At 34.3% G+C, this 18,961-nt stretch overlaps 1 protein-coding gene and 1 long non-coding RNA gene across 2 annotated transcripts; one reads left to right on the top strand and one right to left on the bottom strand.

Annotated features, from left to right (window-relative positions):
* Positions 1-1,484: 1,484 nt before the first annotated feature.
* On the bottom strand, positions 1,485-17,933 carry LOC105327153 (cathepsin Z). Its single transcript, XM_034481740.2, has 7 exons — positions 17,759-17,933; positions 13,508-13,626; positions 11,253-11,477; positions 10,771-10,921; positions 4,364-4,439; positions 2,472-2,564; positions 1,485-2,098 (listed from the first exon to the last, which is right to left on the bottom strand). The coding sequence occupies exons 1-7, from the start codon at positions 17,902-17,904 to the stop codon at positions 1,976-1,978; spliced, it is 933 nt and encodes a 310-aa protein (XP_034337631.2). The 5' UTR covers positions 17,905-17,933; the 3' UTR covers positions 1,485-1,975.
* Positions 16,344-17,677, top strand: LOC105345385 (uncharacterized). The gene is made up of 3 exons (XR_010711981.1): positions 16,344-16,884; positions 17,047-17,166; positions 17,312-17,677. It is a non-coding gene; the product is annotated as an uncharacterized lncRNA (long non-coding RNA).
* Positions 17,934-18,961: the final 1,028 nt, after the last annotated feature.

Here is an 18,961-nt window from a genome sequence, read left to right as displayed (position 1 = left end):
TGGGGCAACAATTTGGGGGGGGGGGGGGGGGTGGTGGACTTTTCACATCAGAATAGTGTAAATCTTTAAAAATCTTCTCAAGAACCATTTGGGCAGGAAAGCTGAAACTTGTTTGGAAGCATCATCAGGTAGTGAGATTTCAAGTTTATTCAAATCATGATTCCCGGGGGGTAGGATGGGTCACAAGGGGGGGGGGGGGGGGGGGGGGGGGAGACAAATTTTTACACAGGAATATATAGAAAAATATCTTTAAATCTTTTTCTAAAAAACATTTGCCTAGAAAAGCTGTAACTTTAGGTAATGCAACTTCAGATAGTGTAGATTGAAATTTGTTAAATTCACAATCTTTAGGAGTACTTTGGGGCCACATTGGGGATTCAGTTGTACAAAGGAAAACATTTTAATTATTCACAAAAACTGAAACATTATATATGCTTTTACTTATATGCAAGCATTTTTATATATTGCTGATTCTTTAAAATTGTTTAAACTTTGGCCCCTGGACGATTATTGGGGCCCACAAGGGGTTCAGAGTTTGATGTAGGTTTATATCCTGTGTATAAACAATTGTAAATGGTCTTTTTGAGAACTGCAAAGCTGAATGTGATATGACTATAAAATCATCCTGTTAGAAAAGGGACTTGATTATAAAAATAAGAGTATCCAGGGGGAAACAGATTTTTTGTATAGGATCTACAAGTATTATACCACATTGTTCAGATATTTTGTATTTTGACTCCATGAAGCTGATTTTATTATACATATTGTTGCTCAGGTGAGCGATGTGGCCCGTGGGCCTCTTGTTTATGAAATACTTCCAAGTCTCAGAAAGGTGATGCCTCGTCTCGGTGAGCTTTGAAATATCGGTACTCGATTCCCTATGATTAATTAAACAATTTATTTACCAATTCATATGGGGGGGGGGGGGGGGGGGGTGTAAAGAGTAATTGTTATTTTCAAAAATTTGCCTATATCTGTATTTCTCTTATATTACTTACTCAATACATATTAGTTGCAGTTAAAACAAACTACTCATCAGAAAAGACTTCTTATAATAAATGTTATGTTTTAGTTTGATATTGGCTCCAAGATTTACAAAGGTTAATATTTTTTTTTTACAAAACAAGAGGTATGACACATAGAAGAGTATGGCCCTTTCCATTGAACAAAATTGAATCTTGCATTCAAAGATACATATATACATGACTATATAAAGTGGGCAAGTTATTGTGCAATTGGTAAGTGACTGAGCAAAATTGATTTGTTTTATGGGTAATGTACTTCTGTGATTTTAGTTTACTGGCTTTGTGTTTTGGAGAAGAAAGGAAAAATAAGCAGACAGTATGGCAATTCGCTGCAGATCTATAGCTCTATAAGAAAATTTTCCTGAAGAGGTACAGATCTATAGCTCTTTGGCAATTTGATTAAAATGACACAGTAGCTGGCTTAAAAAACTTTGGAAATGCATGTACAACAAAGAACCATTGAAAAATACCAACTTTATTTTTAACTTTTACATATACCGGTATATAAAATACTTTTTACAATTTACCAATAATTTTTCATTTTGCAATGATCAGACAAAAGTTTGAAAATAAATTTCTGGTTAACAATCTTCACCTTACCATGGAGTAAACCGGTATAATCTACATCACAAACTGTGTACTAAAAAGCATCTAGCATGTGTACAACCGTGTAATGAAACAAAAACAAAAGAGTACATGTACCATGAAAAGCATTTCTATGTACTATAACTTCAATTTTGCTTTTTTTTCATGGATGTAGACTAAAACAAATTCACCATAAACATGTTACATCCATAATCCAAAAATCAAAATGTTCCGGTATAAATTATCAGATTTTGTAAGTATAGAAAAATAGCAAAGTACAAAAACTAGAAATTGGACAAATAGTGAGATAAAATTGCAAGTCATTTTCCTTGTTGAGAGATAATTGAGGAAGTTTTTCTGCTGGTTCAATATCCTGGTGGAATGATGGGATCTCCATAGGCACACCTGGACTCAATGGCCAGATTGTAGTCATTGCCTTTCCCTCCATTGTAGGCACTCGTGACAATTCTCAACCATCCATGCTCTCCCTACACAAAAAAGAAAACCTTAACAGTTGTTATTAGCACAAGCAAAAATTTTAAAATAGATAACATAAAATTGGTATTCACTTAAAGAAATAAAGTACGATTTTTTCGTGAATGCTGCAGAATAACCTCCGAGGTCGAGAAATGGCATTTCTCGGCATTCATTTGATTTTACATAGTTAATTAACTGACTACATATGGTTAATTTTTTCACTTGATTTCACCCTATTATTCACAAGACTACACACTTTTAGTGATTCACATGGGTATTTACTTGACTACACTTTGTCAATTACATGTGCTCACTTGACTACACCGATTTGCTCATTTATTCACATGATGCACATACGGTACATCACATCAGTGATTCACTCACCCAAGGATCTCCCCAGGAGTTTCTCACGATCCAAAACTCGGTTTTTGTGGCGGGATCCACTCCCCATCCAGCTACTGACACAATATGATTTACCTTGGAAACAGAAAAAATAAATATCTGATGACATATTGTACATGTATTATTTATGAAACAACAGGCTTTTCACTACCGGTAATTTCTTTCATGATTTTATAAGACAGGGGCATAAAATTGCTCTTAATAAAGACTGTCATAATTCAACATCATACTTTGTATAAATAATAGTGAAGTTATATCATGATTCTCAATTGATCCATCTACCCTAAATTACTAAACAAGAGGCCAGTAGCATAACCCATGCACAAACTTGTCTAGGAGTCTCATATATTCATTTAATTTGGTTTCATTCTGGAGTAGAAAAATTATAAATTTGTAATGACGACCACCTCCCTGCCTGAAATCTTTAAAAAAAATCTATAAAACCTATAATTTTCGCAAAAAACTTAAAGATCTGGTCTACAAAATCATGAATTCAGTTTTCCTTTCAGGTGTTGGAGTAAAGAAAATTTTTAAAATGTTTAAACATTATATGCATTAACAATTATACATCCATTTTGGCCCTGCCCTAGAGTCAAAACCCATACTCCAGAGAACATGAAATTTAAAATTTTAGTTGAGGACTTCCTGGTAAACATAATTATGAAGTCAGTTTTTCATACAGATGTATGAGAATGGGGAAGAAGATTTTAAAACATAATATGCATTAACACTATATAACCATATTGCCCCCCCCCCCCCCCTTGTCCTGAACCCCTGACCCAGGGGTCATGAATTTCATAATTTAGGTAGAGGAGTTAGTGGACATCATAACCATGTATTTAGTTTTTTGCCCACTTGTTTGGGAGTAAAGAAAAGATTTTTTAAGATTTAATACATTTTTACTCTATGGCCATATTGGCCCCACCCCAGAGTCTGAACCCCTGACACAGGGGTCATGAATTTCACAATTTTGGTAGAGGGCTTCATGGACATCATAATCATGCATTTAGTTTTTAACAAATAAATATGGGAGTTGAGAAGAAGATTTTCTAAGAGTTAATACATTTTTACTATATGGCCATATTGGCCCCACCCTAGAGCCAAAAGCCCTGACCCAGGGGCCATGATTTTCACAATTTTGGTAGAAGGCTTCATGGACATCATAACCATGCAACCAGTTTTTTCCTCACATGTTTGGGAGTAGAGAAGAAGATTTTTGAAAATTTTGGCTTTTTTTGCATATTTGGCCCCACTTGTGGTGCCCCGGGGGTGGTAGAGCCACGGATCTCACAATTAGATTCCTCTTACCAAAGAGATGCCTCACATTAAAAATGGTAACAATCAGCCTTGTAGTTTTTAAGAAGTTAAAATTGTTAGCGCACGAAGAACGACGAACGTCGCATGACGACGGACGAAAACGAATAGCAATACGTCACCTGAGTTTACTAAAAACTATCATAAAGTTACCTTGCCTTTTCCTAATATTTTCATTTGGCTATAAAGTGGCATATTTTAGGTGAATTTTTGGTCTACCAGTACATAACTTAGGCAAGTATTACTGAAGATGGGCTTATTGATTTTTATGATAAAATATTCAAGCAAAAGTACTGTAACACTTTTGTAAACTTTAAATGAATTTCAAGAAAAGCTGCATCTACTGGTATATACTATTGTCTTATTTAAACTTATTTTAAATAAAGCAAAATAATATACAGTATCATACTTGAAATACTTTCTTTAAAAAAAAATTAGGGCAAATTTAACACATTCAAGTTCCCTTTTTGGGCAAGGAAATGAAACATAAAATAATAGAATATGAAAGTATTTGCATAAAATTATTAAATAAACCGGAACATATTTCAAAGTTCTCTTACCTCTGGGAGCATTTTCTTTTCTGTGTATATTCCACCTTGATATGCCTCTAGTTTTTCTGTTGCATCAATGCCACAACTTCAATGAAGCAAAACACTGTTTATAATTATGTGGAAGTAAAAAGCACAATTGTATAAACATCATAAATCAAATAATAAAATAACAGCAAAAAATAAAGAATAAAAAATCATGACATGAAAATGTAATGCTTCAAATTTTTATCTACTTTTGAAATGGCCCCTTTGTCATGGGATTATAAGTTACATGGTTTGTAGTTGACCTAATATGGTTTATACATGATCGATAAATTCCATATATAAATTTTGTTTGTCAATTGCTGAAATTGATGTCCGAATGATATAGCCGTTGCTTGCTATCTCGCTACAACATTCACTTAGTATTTTCTAAGTATGCCACTTCTATTGATTAAATTTCAAAAAGTAGGTTTACTTATTATTACAATCAATGCATTCCAGTTAACCTTCCCACATCTTGCGGAAGAGTCATGCCAAAATGGCTTAAAAAATTAAAATCTCCCACATTAAACCTATTTCCTACTTCTCACAATGCAGCTTGAAAAGTTAACAGATATGTGAATGTTTTGTTTCTTAGTTTAATAGTAATTTTCTCATTATCTCTTGTATAACACCCCCCCCCCCCCCAATAGGGCTCCTCCTCTTCTAAACCATTTGGGATAAAAATTTGAAAGAACTTAATTCTACCATATCAAGTATCAAGAAGAAGCTTTAATATGACAGCAAGCTATTTGGTGTGAGAAAAAAATTTAAACTCTCACGCTTTATTACGGTAACTCCCCCCATTACCTCCCCTTTAAAGAGGACTGGCCTAATATTTTAATGAAGGATGCTTTATGCCGAGTTATGTTAATATTGCATGGCCAAGTGATTCTAAAGAAGAGGCTAAAAGTGTCAAATGTTTAGGAACAGACACACAGAGAGACTCCTCAGGCTGACAAACAGCTCTGGTGAGCTAAACAATTCGAAAATTCATGGGATATCCCACTTAATAGATTATTCATGACTTTGAACCCGATAATGCAAACAAGAGGCCCATGGGCCACATCGCTCACCTGAACAGCAGTTCCTTGTAACATTACATTTCGTAGCATATGCTTTTTCTATTTTAAACATTGAACCCCTTTCTGGGGACCCAGTTATGGTCCGAGGTTTATGGTTGGCTTGAACAACATAAATAGTAACATAGGAATGAAAATGTGTAGCACTGCGGTGGGACCGCACGTACACAACCTGAAAAACTGAATGTAGCAGAGTTCCACTTCAAGAGGAATAACTCTCAGACTGTACAGAACATCAAGAAAGATAACTCTTGGTTCCACTACATTAGAGTTTACACAATTTGAGGATCCTTGCATAGTAATCTCACAAACTGTAGCATTATAGTTCTCGAGAAAAACTTATTAAAAACATTTTCAATATATCTTTCTATGTTAAACTTTGAACCCCTCTTGGGGCCACAGTATTAGTCAAGGGCTAAAGTTTTAATTATTTGGAATCTACATTATTAAGGATGCTTGCATAGTTATCTCACAAGCTGAAGCATTATAGTTCTTTCAATATTTTCCCTCTATATTTCTATGCTAAACTTTGAACACCTCTTGGGGCCCCAGTATCAGATTGAGGTCATGGCTTTTATGATTTCGAATCTACACATTTGAGGGTGCTTACGTAGTTATCTGACAAATTGATGCATTGTAGTTCTCGAAAAGAAGATTTTTAAACATTTTCCATATATACCGGTACTTCTACATTTAACTTTAAACCCATCTTGGGTCCCTAGTATTAGTCCAGGGGTCACTATTTTAAAACTGTTGAACCTTCATTATCCAAGGTTGTATGCATGATAGTTATCTCACAAATTGAAGCATTGTAGTTCTCGAGAAGAAGATTTTTTTAACATGTTACCTTTATATTTCTATAATAAACTTTGACCCCATCTTGGGGCCCCAGTATTGGTCCGGGGGTCACGATTTTACCAATTAGGAATCTACATAAGCGAAGGCATAGAAATTCCACAAACTAAAACATTGTAGTTCTTGAGAAGAAAATTTTTAAACTTTTCCTTTATGTTTTTTAAAATGTTTAAATTTTGAACCCCTCTTGGTGCCCATCAATTGTCCGGGAGTTACAGACCCTGAAACGTACTACTACACCAAAAAAGCGTGCGACTTTCGTGCGAGAAACGTTTCGTGTAAACCGTTTAGCGTTTCGTGTGAATCGTGAAGCGTTTCGTGTAAACCGTTTAGCGTTTCGGGCAAAGCGTGCAGCGTTTCGGGCAAAGCGTGTAAATCGTTTCGGGCAAAGCGTGCGAGAACCGTGTGAAACGTTCATCAGATTTCATTCGGAACTCTCTGAAAATTTAATTGTTTTAAAATAGCGCTCGTGTTAAACATTACTTTAAACTGATTGGCAAAACTCCTTTGAGATATTCTCGTGAAAAAAATCTATAAGAAATGATATACTTATCTTTTTACAAAATTGAAATAACAAACAAAAGAAAAGTACGCGTATTGAAAGAAGACTAGTCACTGAGACTATTCGGCTGTGTACAACCAGTACACATAACCTCGGACATCGGGTAAGACCTGCACCTGGCTGAACCTGTCAATCAAACTCTGTGTATTCGTTTTCATTGGATGGTCACGCGTCTCTTTTTTTTTGTCAATAGCCAATAGAAATTTAATGACTTCAAGGTAGTCAGAATCAGTATTTGTTGATGCACACAATGTCAATGATCGATTATTTACATGTAACATTAATTTGAACAAAATTAAATGTAAACATACATGTAGAAAGAAAATATACCGTTCATTTCTATGAAATGCGGGAAGTAAATTCTTTTGAATCCCGATTAAAAATATTTCTACAAGTTATTATTTTAATTATTTAAACACTGATAACGGAAAACAACAAGTTATTAACACACTGAAATTTTCCTAAAATGTACACATGCAATTAATTATTATGGGAATCTATATGCATGGTACTAAATTCAAATAGATTATGATAGATATATTCTACGCCGTTATGCGGGGTGCCGGTTATGTATACGAATATTAAGACAAAAATCTAAATCATTTTTTATTTTTTGTTCTTTTCGAAATCCGAAATAGAAATGACAACTTTCTTTAGTGTTTAATCTATTGCTTTTTCTCTGTGATATTATTTACGGAACATTTATTTACGCGAATGATTCGACATAAAAAAAAATTAGTCGGTTGTTTTATAGCATTTTTCTAACTTATGTGACTAATTAGATTTTACACAACTTTCAAAATTATCAATGTAAATAATTACAGGTTTATTTACAGTAATTATTTTTACATCGTATTCTCTGAAACCAATAAAAATATTAATGTGAGAAGAAAAAACAAATCCCGCCGAATACTGGGAAACCAAATTATCAATGTAAATAATCACAGGTTTATTTACAGTTAGTATTTTTACATTGTATTCTCTGAAACCAATAAAAATATTAATGTGAGAAGAAAAAACAAATCCCGTTGAATACTGAAAAAACCGATATCAGTTTGTAATCATACAGATTTTATTTTTGGTATTGAATATTGTGTTACGGTAACTTTTTTCTCTGAAATATTTATTATTTACGGTACTAACAAGAATCATCGATATTTCTTTTGAGCAATAAAAATATTTATAGAAGTAATAATTTTGGCTAATTCTGTGAATAAATAATTTTTTGCTTTAAATATAAGTACCAAATTAATTAAATAAATCAATTCAATACTTATGTACATATATGTTTCTAATATCAGTATTTCTATTATTTCGTGTTTTCTTAAAATTAATTCTTACTAACAGAGTCAGGGTAAAAATCCGAGAGGACCCGAATCGATCAGGATAAAAGCGTGTCCAAAGCGTGTGAAAAGCGAGCAAATCGTTTCGTGCGAGAATCGTTTCGTGTAAACCGTTCAGCGTTTCGTGTAAATCGTTTAGCGTTTCGGGCAAAGCGTGCAGCGTTTCGTGTAAACCGTTCAGCGTTTCGTGTGAACCGTTTAGCGAGCGTGTAGCGAGCGTGCAGCGAGCGTGTGGTGTAGTAGTACGTTTCAGGGTCTGTACAATTTTTTGAATCTTCATTATTTAAGGATGTACATGTATGCATAGTAATATCCCAAACAGTTGCACTATAGTTCTTGAGAAGAAGATTTTAAAACATTTTCCTATATATGTTAAAATCTAAACCCCTACTGGGGCCCCACTTTTTGTTCGGGGGTCACAATTTTTACAATCTTCACTATATATACAACCTTTTGTGTATGTATTGGCATTTTTGGTGAAGTGGTTTTTGAGAAGAAAATTTTTAAACATTTTTCATATGTAGTTCTATTTAAACTTTGAACCCCGCCTGGGGCTGCAGTTTTGGTCTGAGGGTCACGATTTCTACAATTTAGAATCTTCATTATACATACAAGCTTTTGTGTAAATATTGGCATTTCTGGTGCAGTGGTTCTTGAGAAGAAGATTTTTAAAACATTTTCCTAAGGTATTTCTATTTTAAACTTTGAACCCCGCCTGGGGCCCCAGTTTTGGTCCGAGGGTCACGATTGTTACAATTTAGAATCTTCACTATATATACAAGCTTTTGTGTAAATATTGGCATTTCTGGTGAAGTGGTTCTTGAGAAGAAGATTTTTAAAACATTTTCCTATGTATTTCTATGTTAAACTTTGAACCCCGCCTGGGGCCCCATTTTTGGTCCGAGGGTCACGATTTTTACAATTTAGAATCTTCACTATGTATACAAGCTTATGTGTAAATATTGGCATTTCTGGTGCAGTGGTTCTTGAGAAGAAGATTTTTTAAACATTTTCCTATGTATTTCTATGTTAAACTTTGAACCCCACCTTGGGCCCCAGTTTTGGTCCGAGGGTCACGATTTTAACAATTTAGAATCTTCTCTATATATAAAAGCTTTTGTGTAAATATTGGCATTTCTGGTGCAGTGGTTCTTGAGAAGAAGATTTTTTAAACATTTTCCTATGTATTTCTATGTTAAACTTTGAACCCCGCCTGGGGCCCCAGTTTTGGTCCGAGGGTCACGATTTTTACAATTTAGAATCTTCACTATATATACAAGCTTTTGTGTAAATATTGGCATTTCTGGTGCAGTGGTTCTTGAGAAGAAGATTTTTTAACATTTTCCATATGTAGTTCTATGTTAAACTTTGAACCCCGCCTGGGGCCCCAGTTTTAGTCCGAGGGTCACGATTGTTACAATTTAGAATCTTCACTATATATAAAAGCTTTTGTGTAAATATTGGCATTTCTGGTGCAGTGGTTCTTGAGAAGAAGATTTTTTAAACATTTTCCTATGTATTTCTATGTTAAACTTTGAACCCCACCTTGGGCCCCAGTTTTGGTCCGAGGGTCACGATTTTAACAATTTAGAATCTTCTCTATATATAAAAGCTTTTGTGTAAATATTGGCATTTCTGGTGCAGTGGTTCTTGAGAAGAAGATTTTTTAAACATTTTCCATATGTAGTTCTATGTTAAACTTTGAACCCCGCCTGGGGCCCCAGTTTTAGTCCGAGGGTCACGATTGTTACAATTTAGAATCTTCACTATATATAAAAGCTTTTGTGTAAATATTGGCATTTCTGGTGCAGTGGTTCTTGAGAAGAAGATTTTTAAAACATTTTCCTATGTATTTCTATGTTAAACTTTGAACCCCGCCTGGGGCCCCAGTTTTGGTCCGAGGGTCACGATTGTTACAATTTAGAATCTTCACTATATATACAAGCTTTTGTGTAAATATTGGCATTTCTGGTGCAGTGGTTCTTGAGAAGAAGATTTTTAAAGACATGCACCCTATACTTACTGTTTCGCAATTATCTCCCTTTTGAAAAGGGCTGTGCCCTTTATTTTAACAATTTATAACCCCCTTTCCATAAGGATGCTTTGTACCAAATTTGGTTAAATTTGGCCTGGTGGTTTTTGAGAAGAAGTTGAAAATGTGAAAAGTTTACAGACGGACGGACAGACAGACAGACGGACGGACGGACGGACGGACGACGGACAACGGGTGATCAGAAAAGCTCACTTGAACCTTCGGTTCAGGTGAGCTAAAAACCCGATTACAATACAATATCGTATAAAATTTGATGTGACACCATTTTTATTATGTTCATGAGTAATCATCAGATTTTTGCACTTGTTAACATTCATAGGATATACGATATCTATAAACAAAAGTGACTTTGCACAAATTGAAATGTCATTAAATAAATTACACAAACAAGTGCAGGTTGAAGTGCTAGATATTTACATCATTTGATTAAGTCTGCAGGGGTTTTGTTTTTGTTCAGGTTTTTCCCACACTTGTTGTTTACAGCACTTTTCTTCCCTTACCTGATTGGCCCATTTTTATAAATCTCTGCCATCATTTTATCCCTGCCTTTCACAGTTCCGTAGTCTGACACTTTCCACAAGGTGTAGTTGCTCAGCTGGAAACACTTGCCGAATGTGACACACGTTCCACACTGGTTGAATGTATCACATTCTACAATTCAATAAACATTGCTCTTATACTTAGCTGATCTTGGCCAAAAAATTCAGAAGCCCATAATTTCAGACTATAGTGCCACTGAAAGTGAGTCTATTTGAAAGATTTACACAAAGAAAATCAAATATGACACACTTTAAACTACAAAAAAAAACCCTCAAACCTGCCCTAACACCCTAAATATCAAAATCAGACCCTCATTTAAAGCTACCTCTACAAGTAGGTTACACATTACTTTGTAGAACACCTTTAGAATACCAAATTATTGTAGCAAGACATTTCCTTGATCAAATTTGACAGCTGTCAGATATTAATTGAGTCTTTTTACTTTGATCTTTGGCCTGATAATTGTTGCAGGTTTCGTCGGGGATTCCGTGGGAGTGAGCGTACTTCCACACTCCTACATCGTCACCACCCTCGCAGCTTCCAGCATTCCCACAGTCTATCACATTCTGCACCGAGAGGTAGGCGGAGGGCCACGCCCCTTTCCGCTTGATGTTGATTCTGTCAGCCAGGGCACTAGTGGACCCCATTCCCCAGCAAGAACCACAGTCTGCAATAGTCAAGCGTTGAAGTTACTTATACTCATGTTATTATGGATGTTTTGATAATTTCATTGCCCCAAGGTAATGTCTGAGACAATATTAGATGCACCAATTATGCAAGTATGATGAAGATTGGACCAGTAGTAACTAAGGCCACACCAATATAATTTCTTGTTCGTCAAGCATCAAATGAAAAATAATTTAATTCTGGTTGTAATGCGCTTTCTGATTGGCTAAAAAATTATTTTATATTGTAGAATGTTGACTATGTCATAGTAAGACTAACGCCAAAAACGTATCAATACGCTTGACGTTACGTTTGAATTTTGTACAATTTTACGTCATTTAAAGGTCGAATGACCGTTTTTATCTACAATGAAGAGTAAAAAAAATTAAATTCTAAGCAATGATTTCAATATTTATTAGTTTTATACGATATTAAATGGTTTGAAACAGTTTACGCTTTTTTATGAACCGCTTATCGGTTTATAAAGCATAAACTGCCCAAAACCATTTTATATCGTATAAAACAAATAAATATTAAATTCATTCCTTAAATAATACAAACGGGCGAGGGATTTAATAATAAAATTAAATTTTTAAGTTTTTAGGCAGCAAACAAATAATAAATTTGTGCGGACTATTATATTTTTTCTACTTGTTTTTCATTTATAAAATAAAACTATTTTAAAATACGAAAAATAGACCGGAAATGGAACAGAAAACAGAGCAGAATTTCCTAAAAGAGGAAAATTAATTTAATATGATATTATATATATTATATATAATATTATTTGTACAGTTTTATTTGAATACAAGCGTGCGGGATCCAATGAACAAGAAATTATATCGGTGTGGCCTAAGCTATGGCCATCAAAGGGCACCTGCACTAAAAACCTTAAGCTCCTCCAGCATCCAAATCCTTTGGCTCAGATTCAGCTTTCAAGCCTTTCAAGTGCATCATTATCATAAAACACACCATCCATGCAAGCATGGTAAAGTTGGGACCAGTAGTAAGTAAGATATAGTCATCAAAAGGCACCTGCTCCAAAATATTTAACCAAGTTCAAAAATCTTAACCTCCTCCAGCATCCAAAACCTATGTCTCTGATTCAGTATTCAAGCCTGTCAAATGCATAAGTTTCAAAAGACACACTATCCATACAAGATTGGTGAAGTAAGGACTAGAAGTTTGATATGGTCATCAAAGGGCATCTGCCCCAAAAACTTAACATGCTCCAAAAACCTCAACCTCCTCCAGCATCTGAAATTCATGTCTCAGATTTAGCATCCAAGTCTTTCAAGTCCATAAGTAGGTCCAGGTGCATCATCCATGCAAGTTTGGTAAAGGTAGGAAAAGTAATAACTTAGATACAGGACCTGCTCTAAAAACTTTTACCAGGTCTGGACACGACGCTGACATCAACACCGAGGGTATAGCATAATAGCTCCCTGTGACTTAATCTCAGTGAGCAAAAAAACCTTTAAATTAAGAGTCAGAAATAAACTTATTGTATAAATCTATCTAAAAATTAGGAGAATGTATACTAATACATTGCAAACTTCTTTAAATTATGATTTGCAACATTTTTCCATGAAATTAAAACTGTTTTAGTGAGTTCACAAGAATCTCAAAGTTAGATTTAATTGCATAAGTTAATTTTATTCATATTCCAAAAGCATGCACATCCATAAATTTTATTCAGATTTCAATAAATTTCCTCTTTATCTTACAATGAAACTTTAATTTTTTGAAGAAGTGTTTGTTTAGAACCATCCCGTGCCTGGCACAGATGAAAACTGTGGCATCTTTATTGCGTGAGGGGCACTTCACACATAAATTATCATCTAAAACTGGCATTGTCACAATTTCCAAATTTTATCTTCCAATTTTTAAAACATGTATATGTACCTTCTGTGCTTGTACATAAAGATGTTTTGTTTTTTTTTGTAGTCAACCAAACTGACAGTCATCAATGCATCATCCCTATAGATATTGGGATGGGGTATCTTCCCCTGTGACTGATTTTTGACTTACACTGGGGTATGTGTTGGTTTCGGGTGGTGCTACAGTAATTGGTCCCATTGATGTTTCTCCAGTCCCAGCTTTCGGGTAGGGTGCTCAAATCCATGTACTCATGTGGGCGTGGGCTCATGCTACAAGAACACAGTGTTGATCATCAGATAACAGGAATAAATTGTATACATAGGAACTGTACAGTAAACCTCGATGAAAGAAAAAAAACTTATTTTATTTGATCATGTGAATAAAACTTTCCTGTTTATGACTTCCTTTTGCTGACATATCTAGAATCTCAAAATTGAACTTTTGTCAGATGGAGGAAATAGATGTACCAGTACTTCAAAGATCATATACCGGTACAATTCAAGATTTCCTGATGTGATTTTTCCTCATTTCAGTGACGAGGTTCCTGATCAGCTTTTTTAATTTCTTTATTATTTTTTTCTTTTTTTTTTTTGTCTATATGTACAATTGATAATTGATACTTAAATTCACATGGATTATATCAAAATTAATCAATCAAATTTGCATGAAAAAATATTAGATTCCTGAATGTCCTAAAGCATCCCTCGCAAAAAATTAGTCATATATATATTTATCCTATACTAGCCCTAAATTGCTGCATCAACCTCAGAGCCAAGTTCAATCAGCTTGGTTGAGCACCTGACTAGAGATCCAGCAGGCCCGGGTTCTAAAATTTGTGTATGGTCCATCATCATTTCTCCTTTTCAGTTACATTACATTCTTGAGGTTTCTATTACATGGGTAGGGGAGATTTCAGTTTATACTGCACAGGGTTGAAAACAGCACAGTATATATCTTCTCTAACTTAAAAGTAAACCGTATTAGGAAAGGATTAAGCCTATAAACAATGTAAATATATGACTGGACAGATTCATTGCTCATTAGACTGCAAGAAAGAAGAAATGATAATTATATTTATAGCATTAATTGTTTTAAAATATGAATAATTTCAGATCTCTATCAGTCCTGTACATTATCACAATCTCTTCATTTAGCTACATAGCTTGAATTAAACTCTATCCAAAGATATCCTTGATTCACATTTTGCTTAATTACTCAATATTTGTAAATACCTCCCTGTTTCAAGTAAATGATGTTCATTCAAAAGTAGGAAAAATTTTGAAGATTTCTCCTTTGAGTTGCCCTCTCTAGCTTATCAGGTTTTAATACACAGCTAAAAAGTGTGATGTCTATTGGGATTTTGCATCGCTACAGACCCAGATGATAATGTTGAAAATTTGTGCTAGGTATTTCGAGTGACTTCCGAATGGAGAAAAGATATCAACATTCCCCTTCTCATTCTCTGTAAGAAATTTGTTTATGTTCTTGTGAATTTTTCAGAGTGAAAAGTGATACTATGTGAATGATTTTATCTTGGGTATTTTCCCTTTCATGTATTTTAATTGCATTACTATCACAGTAGCTGCAATAATGTAGCCCTCTCCCGATTTTTTTTTTTTTTTTTTTTGGGAGAGGGCTACAACTCCATAGGATCTCCGTAATGGTGCAAGTGCGGGAGTGATTCACTCCCGCAACGATTTCGTCTCAAATCGTTTATAAATGACAATAACATTTGTATTTTTTACCTGAACTCAAACGTTGTAGATGTCTATGGCTTAAATTAATCCAAAAATATCAAGTACAGTCCATATATCGGTTATTTTTCGTGTATGTCAACAACGAAAGTTGAATTTGTCCGCCATGTTTACTGACCTTGACCGGTTTTGGGACAGCCAATGAGAATTCAGGAGCGGATCTTAAACTGAATACAGGAATTCCCCTATTTTAAACGTATTTAACGCGGTAAATATGAATTTTCCATTACATACCATTTCCTTAAATGATGTTTTAGTGATATAACGAGGTAAGATCAATTATTTACACTGACATTCACGTTATCAAGCCCTTCAAAAGTCCAAGCGTACATCCCACAAAATCACGCGAGAACTGTCATGGCTGCTGAAAAAGACGACTAGTAAACATGCTGATGTGTTTTATCTGGTTTTGATTTATATACGGTTAATTTGTTCAACCTGAATTAAAAAATCATTTTATCTAAAGGAAGTCAAATATAAATTCGATCTTTTCAGACCGAAGTCAGCCGCATTAAAAAAATAATTTTGCACCATTACGGAGATCCTGTGGAATTGTAGCCCTCTCCAGTAAACATCAGATATAAAAAATCGGAGAGGGCTACATTATTGCAGCTACTATCACAGGTATGTGTATTTTTATTAAAAATTGTCCAAATGTCTTTGGACAGACTATAGATATATAGCTTGGGACAGTCTATAGATCAATATATAGCTTTGGACAGCTAGACTATAGAAATATAGCTTTATTCAGCTATTCAGAGTAGCTTGATTTAGTTATTTTGTCATACATATTTCTTAATGAGTAATTTTTTCACCATGTATAATAAAATCGCACTTTAGTGCAGTGATAGTTTTCAACTTTGAACTGTTCTGTAAACAATGCATGTAAAAGATTACTAAATCAAAGTGTGTCCATTCCATGCCTCAATGCACATAGTGGAGGACAGTTACCCAAACAATGGAAATATATCTTTTGCTTAAACGTGATTAAAAGCTGCAATCTTAGATCTATCTTTAACAGTTTAAGTATGGTTACTTTTTTAATGGTCCAGGGAGGGTTCTAATGGGAGTAGTAAGTAAATTGTGATTTTTTTTATTTCTTATATAATAAACATTTTCGTGAAAAACTTAAATAACTTTATCACGCTATTCTGAATAGCTTTATAAAGTTATATAGCTTATTCAATCTATATACCTAAATCAAAGATTGTATTTAATAATTGGACCTGTCTATGAGAGCCCATACATGCCAACTATCCCGATTTTTGCGGGATTCTCCCGATTTCACGTCGTCAAAAATACAAATCCCGATATCCCGATCGGGATTGTCAAAATACCCCGAAATCCCGATTCTCAAAAAATCCAACACGTTTTACGACAATAAGTCCCGATTTCCATCTAAAATTTCAAATCCCGCGCTGCTTGTCTTCGCTGACCAATCAAAAAGCGGGATTATGACCGCCATTGCTGTTTACCTGTATCGCGTGTGTGTATATCGGGATGTGTGAATTGATGTAATTACCTGTACGCTACCTGTGTCTGGGTATTTGCAAACCTAATGAGGAGCATGTTTTGATAGTAATTAATCGGGAAGTATCGGGATAAACAGCAAAATGCCATACTTTAAGTTTTTACACAAACTTCGACAAGAATGGGGTTACACCACCAAAGAAAACGAAACTTTTATCCCAATATCGGGAGGCAGATTCCCGATTTCGGGATGACTATCGGGATCGTAATTGGATGACAACCATGTATATTGCCGTGTAATAGGTATGTTTAACTTATATATAGTACAATTGAATATATTTATTGGCAGGGTACATTCTATTGTGTACACATGACACTAGGAGAGATTGACAGCTAATACATTATCTACAAGAAGAATAGATATGTTAAACTTTATGAGTAACAATTTTTTTTTTTTATTTTGAGGGATTTTAGGGTAGACCATGGTGGAATGAATGATGTTACAAAGAACACGAAAACAGCCATCCATCAAGCCACCTGCTGCTACCAACTTCTTTGTGAAATTAAAATTGGAGCAAGATGAAGGTATTACTAAATTTTTTAATATTAAGCTATAAACAATTTTAAGTCAGGAAAAAATTATAAATACTTTCTTTCACTTTTTATAGCAACTTGACCAATAAATGCTTTTTAATATTTAATTTAATTAATTAATCATTTTATTTTGTAGATGTCACAAGAGCAGAGGTCCTGTTTGCCAACTGCGTTGCAGAACTTAGTGCTTTTTGAACTGCTATACCATACTATTTATTGTTTGTTGAGATTTTAAAGATTGATTTAATAAAGATTGATTTAATATATGAAAATAAAGTTATGTACTTTATTTATGATTTCATTTGAAAGAGGAGATTGTTTGATAAACACATTAGGATAATGTTAAATAGATAAAGAAACAGATGAATTTCTAAGAGTTCAATTGTTTATACAAAGCAATTACACGACAAAATGCCGCAAAATTTCCTTCTAGGAAAATGCCGTCGCGCGTAAAATCCCCCATGGAGATTTTCAAAAGTTGGCATGTATGAGAGCCTACAATAACTACATGAATATGTACATCAGACTTTTTCAAGTTTTTGTGCAATATATTATAATTGCGTAATACTTTAATACTTCTTACCCTACTCGGATCTCCTCTGGGAACATTTTTTTGAAACATGCTTTACTATTCAACTTCTTGGCTTCCTGGAGTGATACCCAGTTTGACTGGGATAAAACAGCTCCCAGCAAACAAACCGAAACCACAACCGATTTTGCCGCATCCATAGCTAAAAGTCATATGACAAAGTCACATGATTTTCTAACCACGTGACTTTGTTAAGTCGTACAAAAGTTATTCGTAAAATAACACTCAGATGCCAAAAGTGTTAGTCGAAATTCGAGAAACATGCAATTTACTTATTTGTAAGTGGTTTGTTTGTCAACATATTTAATTCGCATGCCAACATAAATATGTTGCATGTTGACATCAGAGACATGAATGAGTTGAACGTCGATAAAATATGTTACATTAATGATATATAATTATATATTTACATATCTACCATGTATTATTTCCTCTATTTCTTACGGAAACTTATAGTTAATTCATAGCTCTACAGAAAAAGCCAGACTGAAATCTACACGCCCCGTTTATCGATTGGTCGAAACCTACAGCAGCCGGCTGAAACTGACGCCGGAGAAATTGACAGGACTGAAATTGGCACGCCCTGTTTATCGATTGGTCGAAGACTACAGCGACCTATAGCTAAGTAAAATCGCGGACTGCATGACATAATCATGATGATGTCAGACTCAGTGTCACAAGAGACGATTTGGCTGTTTCTTTTAGCTGACGTACTTATGTACATTAACAGTATTTTAGTGAATTTTACTAACTTTTCATTATCAATTTATTACATGTAATTAGTTAAAAGAAAGATGTTGATATAAACAATAAAGTGCTTTCTTTGATGATTCATGTGGGTTATGAAAGTGGCGATCATTGCAGAAAAAAATACATAAACCCGCTAACGCGGGTTATGTATTTTTTCTGCAGAGTCGCTACCCGTTCATATCCCGAATGAATCACCGAAGAAAGCATTTTATTGTTTAAATATCGCATGTCGACATAAATTATATAAGATTCAAGACTTGGATTGATAAATTAAAAAAAATTCTAGCTTTTTTTGCATTATGTTTAAATATGTTTCCAACCTCCAGTTCCTGAGATTTGACATTCAAAGGAAGATTTCTCGGCTTGCATATTGCAAGGATATTAATTAAGTAGAGCTCTAAAAATATCTTTGTATTGTTTGAAATATCAAATTTTACAAATGAGTTG

Source organism: Magallana gigas, chromosome 3, assembly GCF_963853765.1.
Source record: "Magallana gigas chromosome 3, xbMagGiga1.1, whole genome shotgun sequence".
Taxonomy (NCBI): Eukaryota; Metazoa; Mollusca; class Bivalvia; order Ostreida; family Ostreidae; genus Magallana; species Magallana gigas.
The sequence above is the reverse complement of the archived record's forward strand: the minus strand, read 5'-3'. Positions and strand labels throughout refer to the sequence as shown.

What these genes read in the sequence shown, in the direction of transcription:
- LOC105327153 (XM_034481740.2), bottom strand. Translation starts at nt 17,904, where the DNA reads ATGGATGCGGCAAAATCGGTTGTGGTTTCGGTTTGTTTGCTGGGAGCT. An exon ending in AAACCAACACATACCCCAGT is followed by an intron (nt 11,478 to 13,507) that starts GTAAGTCAAAAA and finishes TGACTATTGCAG; the next exon opens with ACTGTGGTTCTTGCTGGGGA. An exon ending in TTATCAGGCCAAAGATCAAA is followed by an intron (nt 10,922 to 11,252) that starts GTAAAAAGACTC and finishes ATTGAATTGTAG; the next exon opens with AATGTGATACATTCAACCAG.